The sequence below is a fragment of the Brugia malayi genome (genome assembly GCF_000002995.4).
Source record: "Brugia malayi strain FR3 genome assembly, contig: Bm_018, whole genome shotgun sequence".
NCBI classification, from domain to species: Eukaryota; Metazoa; Nematoda; class Chromadorea; order Rhabditida; family Onchocercidae; genus Brugia; species Brugia malayi.
Genome location: NW_025062295.1, coordinates 1 through 12106, shown reverse-complemented (window position 1 = coordinate 12106; position 12106 = coordinate 1). Strand labels below are relative to the sequence as shown.

Below are 12106 nucleotides of genomic sequence, written 5' to 3'. Positions count from 1 at the left end.
AACTGTTATTGGCAATTAGATCATCAAGGAAGATCTCGAAAAGAAGGAGGTTAGTCCATTTTTCATCTTTATGTTTAGCCTTTTTCCTTAGCTTTTTATTTTATGGTTTTCTGTACTTTTTTTATTATCTTTAGCTTACATTTATGAATGAAATGTGTTGTCATTCCGCCTGCGTATGGTATTGTTCTTTGGACAGACGGGGTTAATTAGTATTGATGACGGATGAGCTTAATTAGCGTTGATAACGGATGAGCTTGATTAGCAGCTTTTCTTTTTAAGTAGTTTTACTTATGCATGTATGTGTATTTTGTAGTGATGAAGGGGATGTGTGTGCCCAGCCACTCTGTGCGCCCACCGGCCCGCTTTTGCCCTTTTCGGTATACCCTCATTGAGGGCGAACGGAGTGCCTGTACAGTACGGTTTCTTTTGATGTCACAACCCCAACTCACCCAATCGATTGGTTCTATACTCCCTTAGGGTCTATACAGTCCTTTTAAAAATGACCCGCGCCCTCCTGTACATTTCCCTCTTAACCTTATTGGGACAAAGGACTTCTTTGTCCATGTGTGCACACAGACAAAGGCGCAGACGGGGTGGCACACATATCGCCACATCCTCATCATTTAGTCATTCGTGAGCAGTCGGACGTGTCGAGCGGTTGGAGATTTATTTTATTACTTCCTAGTAGCTTCTTTCAAGTGGGTTTTTGTGAGTTTCGTTGGCGAAAACTTGATGACTTTTTCAGTGTTGCTGGAGATGTTTCGCCTTGTTCGACGTCATGGCGATGTTGATATTGTGGTATTGGTACATTGTGATGGACCCCTTCGATTGGCAAATAGATCAACAAGCAAGTTCTCGAAAGGAACGAACACCAGGTGAGTCAGTTTTTCATTTTTGTATTAAGTTTTCAGTTATTTTCTTGTACTTAGCAATTAAATTGAGATGTTTTAGATATGTTTTTTTGTTAGGTTTTTTATTTTATGGTTTCCTATATTTTTATCGCCATATTTTTGTCGTTGTAATGTTTTTCTGGTGTTTTTTATGATTTTACTTGTGCCAAATTAGCGACACCAAGTCTCGAAGGAATAGATAGGTCTCAGAAATGTGAGAGGAGGGATGCGTGGGGTACGGGAGACGACGGATGGGCATTGGGAAGGCGAATGCAGACGGGGGCGGGTCTAGGAATACGGGGAGGGTAACACTTACTCCAATAAGGTGAGGAAAGCGGTCGGACATTGGAAAGGGCGGGCGGGTGAAGGGATGTGGGCGTTTCTCCGGAGGGCAGGGATGCGTAAGATACGGAAGACGGGCGGACATTGGAAAGTACAGGGCGGGTCTAGGAGTGCAGACGGGGTGACGCTTACTCAGCTTACACTAATGGAATTTTTTCTGTATATTTCCCGTGCTGATGAGGCTTAGGCTTAGGCTTAGGCTTAGGCTTAGGCTTAGGCTTAGGCTTAGGCTTAGGCTTAGGCTTAGGCTTAGGCTTAGGCTTAGGCTTAGGCTTAGGCTTAGGCTTAGGCTTATTAGGCTTAGGCTTAGGCTTAGGCTTAGGCTTAGGCTTAGGCTTAGCTTAGGCTTAGGCTTAGGCTTAGGCTTAGGCTTAGGCTTAGCTTAGGCTTAGGCTTAGGCTTAGGCTTAGGCTTAGGCTTAGGCTTAGGCTTAGGCTTAGGCTTAGGCTTAGGCTTAGCTTAGGCTTAGGCTTAGGCTTAGGCTTAGGCTTAGGCTTAGCTTAGGCTTAGGCTTAGGCTTAGGCTTAGGCTTAGGCTTAGCTTAGGCTTAGGCTTAGGCTTAGGCTTAGCTTAGCTTAGGCTTAGGCTTAGCTTAGGCTTAGGCTTAGGCTTAGGCTTAGGCTTAGGCTTAGGCTTAGGCTTAGGCTTAGGCTTAGGCTTAGGCTTAGCTTAGGCTTAGGCTTAGGCTTAGGCTTAGCTTAGGCTTAGGCTTAGGCTTAGGCTTAGGCTTAGGCTTAGGCTTAGGCTAGGCTTAGGCTTAGGCTTGCTTAGGCTTAGGCTTAGGCTTAGGCTTAGGCTTAGGTAGGCTTAGGCTTAGGCTTAGGCTTAGGCTTAGGCTTAGGCTTAGGCTTAGGCTTAGGCTTAGGCTTAGGCTTAGGCTTAGGCTTAGGCTTAGGCTTAGGCTTAGGCTTAGGCTTAGGCTTAGCTTAGGCTTAGGCTTAGGCTTAGCTTAGGCTTAGGCTTAGGCTTAGGCTTAGGCTTAGGCTTAGGCTTAGGCTTAGTAGGCTTAGGCTTAGGCTTAGGCTTAGGCTTAGGCTTAGGCTTAGGCTTAGGCTTAGGCTTAGGCTTAGGGCTTAGGCTTAGGTCTAGGCTTAGGCTTAGGCTTAGGCTTAGGCTTAGGCTTAGGCTTAGGCTTAGGCTTAGGCTTTAGGCTTAGGCTTAGGCTTAGGCTTAGGCTTAGGCTTAGGCTTAGGCTTAGGCTTAGGCTTAGGCTTAGTTAGGCTTAGGCTTAGGCTTAGTAGGCTTAGGCTTAGGCTTAGGCTTAGGCTTAGGCTTAGCTTAGGCTTAGGCTTAGGCTTAGGCTTAGGCTTAGGCTTAGGCTTAGGCTTAGGCTTAGGCTTAGGCTTAGGCTTAGGCTTAGGCTTAGGCTTAGGCTTAGGCTTAGGCTTAGGCTTAGCTTAGGCTTAGGCTTAGCTTAGGCTTAGGCTTAGCTTAGGCTTAGGCTTAGGCTTAGGCTTAGGCTTAGGCTTAGGCTTAGGCTTAGGCTTAGCTTAGGCTTAGGCTTAGGCTTAGCTTAGGCTTAGGCTTAGGCTTAGGCTTAGGCTTAGGCTTAATTTGCTTAGGCTTAGGCTTAGGCTTAGGCTTAGGCTTAGGCTTAGGCTTAGGCTTAGGCTTAGGCTTAGGCTTAGGCTTAGGCTTAGGCTTAGGCTTAGGCTTAGGCTTAAACTTGCTTAGGCTTAGGCTTAGGCTTAGGCTTAGGCTTAGGCTTAGGCTTAGGCTTAGGCTTAGGCTTAGGCTTAGGCTTAGCTAGGCTCTCGGCATTCCTGCTGAACCGCTCTTCCGATCTTTAGGCTTAGGCTTAGGCTTAGGCTTAGGCTTAGGCTTAGGCTTAGGCTTAGGCTTAGGCTTAGGCTTAGGCTTAGGCTTAGGCTTAGGCTTAGGCTTAGGCTTAGGCTTACTAGGCTTAGGCTTAGGCTTAGGCTTAGGCTTAGGCTTAGGCTCTTAGGCTTTAGGCTTAGGCTTAGGCTTAGGCTTAGGCTTAGGCTTAGGCTTAGGCTTAGGCTTAGCTTAGGCTTAGGCTTAGGCTTAGGCTTAGGCTTAGGCTTAGGCCTTAGGCTTAGGCTTAGGCTTAGGGCTTAGGCTTAGGCTTAGGCTTAGGCTTAGGCTTAGGCTTAGGCTTAGGCTTAGGCTTAGGCTTAGCTTAGGCTTAGGCTTAGGCTTAGGCTTAGGCTTAGGCTTAGGCTTAGGCTTAGGCTTAGGCTTAGGCTTAGGCTAGGCTTAGGCTTAGGCTTAGGCTTAGGCTTAGGCTAGGCTTAGGCTTAGGCTTAGGCTTAGGAGGCTTAGGCTTAGGCTTAGGCTTAGGCTTAGCTTAGGCTTAGGCTTAGGCTTAGGCTTAGGCTTAGGCTTAGGCTTAGGCTTAGGCTTAGCTTAGGCTTAGGCTTAGGCTTAGGCTTAGGCTAGGCTTAGGCTTAGGCTTAGGCTAGGCTTAGGCTTAGGCTTAGGCTTAGGCTTAGGCTAGGCTTAGGCTTAGGCTTAGCTTAGGCTTAGGTTTAGGCTTAGGCTTAGGCTTAGGCTTAGGCTTAGGCTTAGGCTTAGGCTTAGGCTTAGGCTTAGGCTTAGGCTTAGGCTTAGGCTTAGGCTTTTAGCTTAGGCTTAGGCTTAGGCTTAGGCTTAGGCTTAGGCTTAGGCTTAGGCTTAGGCTTAGGCGGCTTAGGCTTAGGCTTAGGCTTAGGCTTAGGCTTAGGCTTAGGCTTAGGCTTAGGCTTAGGCTTAGGCTTAGGCTTAGGCTTAGGCTTAGGCATAGGCTTAGGCTTAGGCTTAGGCTTAGGCTTAGGCTTAGGCTTAGGCTTAGGCTTAGGCTTAGGCTTAGGCTTAGGCTTAGGCTTAGGCTTAGGCTTAGGCTTAGGCTTAGGCTTGGGCTTAGGCTTAGGCTTAGGCTTAGGCTTAGGCTTAGGCTTAGGCTTAGGCTTAGGCTTAGGCTTAGGCTTAGGCTTAGGCTTAGGCTTAGGCTTAGGCTTAGGCTTAGGCTTAGGCTTAGCTTAGGCTTAGGCTTAGGCTTAGGCTTAGGCTTAGGCTTAGGCTTAGGCTTAGGCTTAGGCTTAGGCTTAGGCTTAGGCTTAGGCTTAGGCTTAGGCTTAGGCTTAGGCTTAGGCTTAGGCTTAGGCTTAGGCTTAGGCTTAGGCTTAGGCTTAGGCTTAGGCTTAGGCTTAGGCTTAGGCTTAGGTTTAGGCTTAGGCCTAGGCTTAGGCTTAGGCTTAGGCTTAGGCTTAGGCTTAGGCTTAGGCTTAGGCTTAGGCTTAGGCTTAGGCTTAGGCTTAGGCTTAGGCTTAGGGCTTAGGCTTAGGCTTAGGCTTAGGCTTTAGGCTTAGGCTTAGGCTTAGGCTTAGGCTTAGGCTTAGGCTTAGGCTTAGGCTTAGGCTTAGGCTTAGGCTTAGGCTTAGGCTTAGGCTTAGGCTTAGGCCTAGGCTTAGGCTTAGGCCTAGGCTTAGGCTTAGGCTTAGGCTTAGGCTTAGGCTTAGGCTTAGGCTTAGGCTTAGGCTTAGGCTTAGGCTTAGGCTTAGGCTTAGGCTTAGGCTTAGGCTTAGGCTTAGGCTTAGGCTTAGGCTTAGGCTTAGGCTTAGGCTTAGGCTTAGGCTTAGGCTTAGGCTTAGGCTTAGGCTTAGGCTTAGGCTTAGGCTTAGGCTTAGGTTTAGGCTTAGGCTTAGGCTTAGGCTTAGGCCTAGGCTTAGGCTTAGGCTTAGGCTTAGGCTTAGGCTTAGGCTTAGGCTTAGGCTTAGGCTTAGGCTTAGGCTTAGGCTTAGGCTTAGCTTAGGCTTAGGCTTAGGCTTAGGCTTAGCTTAGGCTTAGGCTTAGGCTTAGGCTTAGGCTTAGCTTAGGCTTAGGCTTAGGCTTAGGCTTAGGCTTAGGCTTAGGGTGTACTTAGGCTTAGGCTTAGGGTAAGCTTAGGCTTAGGCTTAGGCTTAGGCTTAGGCTTAGGCTTAGGCTTAGGCTTAGGCTTAGGCTTAGGCTTAGGCTTAGGCTTAGGCTTAGGCTTAGGCTTAGGCTTAGGCTTAGGCTTAGGCTTAGCCTTAGGCTTAGGCTTAGGCTTAGGCTTAGGCTTAGGCTTAGGCTTAGGCTTAGGCTTAGGCTTAGGCTTAGGCTTAGGCTTAGGCTTAGGCTTAGGCTTAGGCTTAGGCTAGGCTTAGGCTTAGGCTTAGGCTTAGGCTTAGGCTTTAGGCTTAGGCTTAGGCTTAGGCTTAGGCTTAGGCTTAGCTTAGGCTTAGGCTTAGGCTTAGGCTTAGGCTTAGGCTTAGGCTTAGGCTTAGGCTTAGGCTTAGGCTTAGGCTTAGGCTTAGGCTTAGGCTTAGGCTTAGGCTTAGGCTTAGGCTTAGGCTTAGGCTTAGCTTAGGCTTAGGCTTAGGCTTAGGCTTAGGCTTAGGCTTAGGCTTAGGCTTAGGCTTAGGCTTAGGCTTAGGCTTAGGCTTAGGCTTAGGCTTAGGCTTAGGCTTAGGCTTAGGCTTAGGCTTAGGCTTAGGCTTAGGCTTAGCCTAAGCCTTAGGCTTAGGCTTAGGCTTAGGCTTAGGCTTAGGCTTAGGCTTAGGCTTAGGCTTAGGCTTAGGCTTAGGCTTAGGCTTAGGCTTAGGCTTAGGCTTAGGCTTAGGCTTAGGCTTAGGCTAGCTTAGGCTTAGGCTTAGCTTAGGCTTAGGCTTAGGCTTAGGCTTAGGCTTAGGCTTAGGCTTAGGCTAGGCTAGGCTATTAGGCTTAGGCTTAGGCTTAGGCTTAGGCTTAGGCTTAGGCTTAGGCTTAGGCTTAGCTTAGGCTTAGGCTTAGGCTTAGGCTTAGGCTTAGGCTTAGGCTTAGGCTTAGGCTTAGGCTTAGGCTTAAGCTTAGGCTTAGGCTTAGGCTTAGGCTTAGGCTTAGGCTTAGGCTTAGGCTTAGGCTTAGGCTTAGGCTTAGGCTTAGGCTTAGGCTTAGGCTTAGGCTAAGCCTTAGGCTTAGGCTTAGCTTAGGCTTAGGCTTAGGCTTAGGCTTAGGCTTAGGCTTAGGCTTAGGCTTAGGCTTAGGCTTAGGCTTAGGTTAGGCTTAGGCTTAGCTTAGGCTTAGGCTTAGGCTTAGGCTTAGGCTTAGGCTTAGGCTTAGGCTTAGGCTTAGGCTTAGGCTTAGGCTTAGGCTTAGGCATAGGCTTAGGCTTAGGCTTAGGCTTTAGGCTTAGGCTTAGGCTTAGGCTTAGGCTTAGGCTTAGGCTTAGGGCTTAGGCTTAGGCTTAGGCTTAGGCTTAGGCTTAGGCTTAGGCTTAGGCTTAGGCTTAGGCTTAGGCTTAGGCTTAGGCTTAGGCTTAGGCTTAGGCTTAGGCTTAGGCTTAGGCTTAGGCTTAGGCTTAGGCTTAGGCTTAGGCTTAGGCTTAGGCTTAGGCTTAGGCTTAGGCTTAGGCTTAGGCTTAGGCTTAGGCTTAGGCTTAGGCTTAGGCTTAGGCTTAGGCTTAGGCTTAGGCTTAGGCTTAGGCTTAGGCTTAGGCTTAGGCTTAGGCTTAGGCTTAGGCTTAGCTTAGGCTTAGGCTTAGGCTTAGGCTTAGGCTTAGGCTTAGCTTAGGCTTAGGCTTAGGCTTAGGCTTAGGCTTAGGCTTAGGCTTAGGCTTAGGCTTAGGCTTAGGCTTAGGCTTAGGCTTAGGCTTAGGCTTAGGCTTAGGCTTAGGCTTAGGCTTAGGCTTAGGCTTAGGCTTAGGCTTAGGCTTAGGCTTAGGCTTAGGCTTTAGCTTAGGCTTAGGCTTAGGCTTAGGCTTAGGCTTAGGCTTAGGCTTAGGCTTAGGCTTAGCTTAGGCTTAGGCTTAGGCTTAGGCTTAGGCTTAGGCTTAGCTTAGGCTTAGGCTTAGGCTTAGGCTTAGGCTTTAGGCTTAGCTTAGGCTTAGGCTTAGGCTTAGGCTTAGGCTTAGGCTTAGGCTTAGGCTTAGGCTTAGGCTTAGGCTTAGGCTTAGGCTTAGGCTTAGCTTAGGCTTAGGCTTAGGCTTAGGCTTAGCTTAGGCTTAGGCTTAGGCTTAGGCTTAGGCTTAGGCTTAGGCTTAGGCTTAGGCTTAGGCTTAGGCTTAGGCTTAGGCTTAGGCTTAGGCTTAGGCTTAGGCTTAGCTTAGGCTTAGGCTTTAGGCTTTAGGCTTAGGCTTAGGCTTAGGCTTAGGCTTAGGCTTAGGCTTAGGCTTAGGCTTAGGCTTAGGCTTAGGCTTAGGCTTAGGCTTAGCTTAGGCTTAGGCTTTAGGCTTAGGCTTAGGCTTAGCTTAGGCTTAGGCTTAGGCTTAGGCTTAGGCTATAGGCTTAGGCTTAGGCTTAGGCTTAGGCTTAGGCTTAGGCTTAGGCTTAGCTTAGCTTAGGCTCTTAGGCTTAGGCTTAGGCTTAGGCATTAGGCTTAGGCTTAGGCTTAGGCTTAGGCTTTAGGCTTAGGCTTAGGCTTAGGCTTAGGCTTAGGCTTAGCTTAGGCTTAGGCTTAGGCTTAGGCTTAGGCTTAGCTTAGGCTTAGGCTTAGGCTTAGGCTTATGGCTTAGCTTAGGCTTAGGCTTAGGCTTAGGCTTTAGGCTTAGGCTTAGGCTTAGGCTTAGGCTTAGGCTTAGGCTTAGGCTTAGGCTTAGGCTTAGCTTAGGCTTAGGCTTAGGCTTAGGCTTAGGCTTAGGCTTAGGCTTAGGCTTAGGCTTAGGCTTAGGCTTAGGCTTAGGCTTAGGCTTAGGCTTAGGCTTAGGCTTAGGCTTAGGCTTAGGCTTAGGCTTAGGCTTAGGCTTAGGCTTAGGCTTAGGCTTAGGCTTAGGCTTAGGCTTAGGCTTAGGCTTAGGCTTAGGTTAGGCTTAGGCTTAGGCTTAGGCTTAGGCTTAGGCTTAGGCTTAGGCTTAGGCTTAGGCTTAGGCTTAGGCTTAGGCTTAGGCTTAGGCTTAGGCTTAGGCTTAGGCTTAGGCTTAGGCTTAGGCTTAGGCTTAGGCTTAGGCTTAGGCTTAGGCTTAGGCTTAGGCTTAGGCTTAGGCTTAGGCTTAGGCTTAGGCTTAGGCTTAGGCTTAGGCTTAGGCTTAGGCTTAGGCTTAGGCTTAGGCTTAGGCTTAGGCTTAGGCTTAGGCTTAGGCTTAGGCTTAGGCTTAGGCTTAGGCTTAGGCTTAGGCTTAGGCTTAGGCTTAGGCTTAGGCTTAGGCTTAGCTTAGGCTTAGGCTTAGGCTTAGGCTTAGGCTTAGGCTTAGGCTTAGGCTTAGGCTTAGGCTTAGGCTTAGGCTTAGGCTTAGGCTTAGGCTTAGGCTTAGGCTTAGGCTTAGGCTTAGGCTTAGGCTTAGGCTTAGGCTTAGGCTTAGGCTTAGGCTTAGGCTTAGGCTTAGGCTTAGGCTTAGGCTTAGGCTTAGGCTTAGGCTTAGGCTTAGGCTTAGGCTTAGGCTTAGGCTTAGGCTTAGGCTTAGGCTTAGGCTTAGGCTTAGGCTTAGGCTTAGGCTTAGGCTTAGGCTTAGGCTTAGGCTTAGGCTTAGGCTTAGGCTTAGGCTTAGGCTTAGGCTTAGGCTTAGGCTTAGGCTTAGGCTTAGGCTTAGGCTTAGGCTTAGGCTTAGGCTTAGGCTTAGGCTTAGGCTTAGGCTTAGGCTTAGGCTTAGGCTTAGCTTAGGCTTAGGCTTAGGCTTAGGCTTAGGCTTAGGCTTAGGCTTAGGCTTAGGCTTAGGCTTAGGCTTAGGCTTAGGCTTAGGCTTAGGCTTAGGCTTAGGCTTAGGCTTAGGCTTAGGCTTAGGCTTAGGCTTAGGCTTAGGCTTAGGCTTAGGCTTAGGCTTAGGCTTAGGCTTAGGCTTAGGCTTAGGCTTAGGCTTAGGCTTAGGCTTAGGCTTAGGCTTAGGCTTAGGCTTAGGCTTAGGCTTAGGCTTAGGCTTAGGCTTAGGCTTAGGCTTAGGCTTAGGCTTAGGCTTAGGCTTAGGCTTAGGCTTAGGCTTAGGCTTAGGCTTAGGCTTAGGCTTAGGCTTAGGCTTAGGCTTAGGCTTAGGCTTAGGCTTAGGCTTAGGCTTAGGCTTAGGCTTAGGCTTAGGCTTAGGCTTAGGCTTAGGCTTAGGCTTAGGCTTAGGCTTAGGCTTAGGCTTAGGCTTAGGCTTAGGCTTAGGCTTAGGCTTAGGCTTAGGCTTAGGCTTAGGCTTAGGCTTAGGCTTAGGCTTAGGCTTAGGCTTAGGCTTAGGCTTAGGCTTAGGCTTAGGCTTAGGCTTAGGCTTAGGCTTAGGCTTAGGCTTAGGCTTAGGCTTAGGCTTAGGCTTAGGCTTAGGCTTAGGCTTAGGCTTAGGCTTAGGCTTAGGCTTAGGCTTAGGCTTAGGCTTAGGCTTAGGCTTAGGCTTAGGCTTAGGCTTAGGCTTAGGCTTAGGCTTAGGCTTAGGCTTAGGCTTAGGCTTAGGCTTAGGCTTAGGCTTAGGCTTAGGCTTAGGCTTAGGCTTAGGCTTAGGCTTAGGCTTAGGCTTAGGCTTAGGCTTAGGCTTAGGCTTAGGCTTAGGCTTAGGCTTAGGCTTAGGCTTAGGCTTAGGCTTAGGCTTAGGCTTAGGCTTAGGCTTAGGCTTAGGCTTAGGCTTAGGCTTAGGCTTAGGCTTAGGCTTAGGCTTAGGCTTAGGCTTAGGCTTAGGCTTAGGCTTAGGCTTAGGCTTAGGCTTAGGCTTAGGCTTAGGCTTAGGCTTAGGCTTAGGCTTAGGCTTAGGCTTAGGCTTAGGCTTAGGCTTAGGCTTAGGCTTAGGCTTAGGCTTAGGCTTAGGCTTAGGCTTAGGCTTAGGCTTAGGCTTAGGCTTAGGCTTAGGCTTAGGCTTAGGCTTAGGCTTAGGCTTAGGCTTAGGCTTAGGCTTAGGCTTAGGCTTAGGCTTAGGCTTAGGCTTAGGCTTAGGCTTAGGCTTAGGCTTAGGCTTAGGCTTAGGCTTAGGCTTAGGCTTAGGCTTAGGCTTAGGCTTAGGCTTAGGCTTAGGCTTAGGCTTAGGCTTAGGCTTAGGCTTAGGCTTAGGCTTAGGCTTAGGCTTAGGCTTAGGCTTAGGCTTAGGCTTAGGCTTAGGCTTAGGCTTAGGCTTAGGCTTAGGCTTAGGCTTAGGCTTAGGCTTAGGCTTAGGCTTAGGCTTAGGCTTAGGCTTAGGCTTAGGCTTAGGCTTAGGCTTAGGCTTAGGCTTAGGCTTAGGCTTAGGCTTAGGCTTAGGCTTAGGCTTAGGCTTAGGCTTAGGCTTAGGCTTAGGCTTAGGCTTAGGCTTAGGCTTAGGCTTAGGCTTAGGCTTAGGCTTAGGCTTAGGCTTAGGCTTAGGCTTAGGCTTAGGCTTAGGCTTAGGCTTAGGCTTAGGCTTAGGCTTAGGCTTAGGCTTAGGCTTAGGCTTAGGCTTAGGCTTAGGCTTAGGCTTAGGCTTAGGCTTAGGCTTAGGCTTAGGCTTAGGCTTAGGCTTAGGCTTAGGCTTAGGCTTAGGCTTAGGCTTAGGCTTAGGCTTAGGCTTAGGCTTAGGCTTAGGCTTAGGCTTAGGCTTAGGCTTAGGCTTAGGCTTAGGCTTAGGCTTAGGCTTAGGCTTAGGCTTAGGCTTAGGCTTAGGCTTAGGCTTAGGCTTAGGCTTAGGCTTAGGCTTAGGCTTAGGCTTAGGCTTAGGCTTAGGCTTAGGCTTAGGCTTAGGCTTAGGCTTAGGCTTAGGCTTAGGCTTAGGCTTAGGCTTAGGCTTAGGCTTAGGCTTAGGCTTAGGCTTAGGCTTAGGCTTAGGCTTAGGCTTAGGCTTAGGCTTAGGCTTAGGCTTAGGCTTAGGCTTAGGCTTAGGCTTAGGCTTAGGCTTAGGCTTAGGCTTAGGCTTAGGCTTAGGCTTAGGCTTAGGCTTAGGCTTAGGCTTAGGCTTAGGCTTAGGCTTAGGCTTAGGCTTAGGCTTAGGCTTAGGCTTAGGCTTAGGCTTAGGCTTAGGCTTAGGCTTAGGCTTAGGCTTAGGCTTAGGCTTAGGCTTAGGCTTAGGCTTAGGCTTAGGCTTAGGCTTAGGCTTAGGCTTAGGCTTAGGCTTAGGCTTAGGCTTAGGCTTAGGCTTAGGCTTAGGCTTAGGCTTAGGCTTAGGCTTAGGCTTAGGCTTAGGCTTAGGCTTAGGCTTAGGCTTAGGCTTAGGCTTAGGCTTAGGCTTAGGCTTAGGCTTAGGCTTAGGCTTAGGCTTAGGCTTAGGCTTAGGCTTAGGCTTAGGCTTAGGCTTAGGCTTAGGCTTAGGCTTAGGCTTAGGCTTAGGCTTAGGCTTAGGCTTAGGCTTAGGCTTAGGCTTAGGCTTAGGCTTAGGCTTAGGCTTAGGCTTAGGCTTAGGCTTAGGCTTAGGCTTAGGCTTAGGCTTAGGCTTAGGCTTAGGCTTAGGCTTAGGCTTAGGCTTAGGCTTAGGCTTAGGCTTAGGCTTAGGCTTAGGCTTAGGCTTAGGCTTAGGCTTAGGCTTAGGCTTAGGCTTAGGCTTAGGCTTAGGCTTAGGCTTAGGCTTAGGCTTAGGCTTAGGCTTAGGCTTAGGCTTAGGCTTAGGCTTAGGCTTAGGCTTAGGCTTAGGCTTAGGCTTAGGCTTAGGCTTAGGCTTAGGCTTAGGCTTAGGCTTAGGCTTAGGCTTAGGCTTAGGCTTAGGCTTAGGCTTAGGCTTAGGCTTAGGCTTAGGCTTAGGCTTAGGCTTAGGCTTAGGCTTAGGCTTAGGCTTAGGCTTAGGCTTAGGCTTAGGCTTAGGCTTAGGCTTAGGCTTAGGCTTAGGCTTAGGCTTAGGCTTAGGCTTAGGCTTAGGCTTAGGCTTAGGCTTAGGCTTAGGCTTAGGCTTAGGCTTAGGCTTAGGCTTAGGCTTAGGCTTAGGCTTAGGCTTAGGCTTAGGCTTAGGCTTAGGCTTAGGCTTAGGCTTAGGCTTAGGCTTAGGCTTAGGCTTAGGCTTAGGCTTAGGCTTAGGCTTAGCTTAGGCTTAGGCTTAGGCTTAGGCTTAGGCTTAGGCTTAGGCTTAGGCTTAGGCTTAGGCTTAGGCTTAGGCTTAGGCTTAGGCT

The 12106-nt window shown here is 48.9% G+C and overlaps 1 protein-coding gene across 1 annotated transcript; it reads left to right on the top strand.

The window, feature by feature from the left end:
* Positions 1 to 756: 756 nt before the first annotated feature.
* Bm7776 (Uncharacterized protein) lies at positions 757 to 12025 on the top strand (the record flags this gene model as incomplete). Its single annotated transcript, XM_043082879.1, has 6 exons — positions 757 to 875; positions 2175 to 2315; positions 4204 to 4394; positions 4535 to 4858; positions 7776 to 7967; positions 8763 to 12025. 6 exons carry the CDS (start codon positions 757 to 759, stop codon positions 12023 to 12025), a joined length of 4230 nt encoding a protein of 1409 aa, XP_042938813.1.
* Between the last annotated feature and the right edge of the window lie 81 nt (positions 12026 to 12106).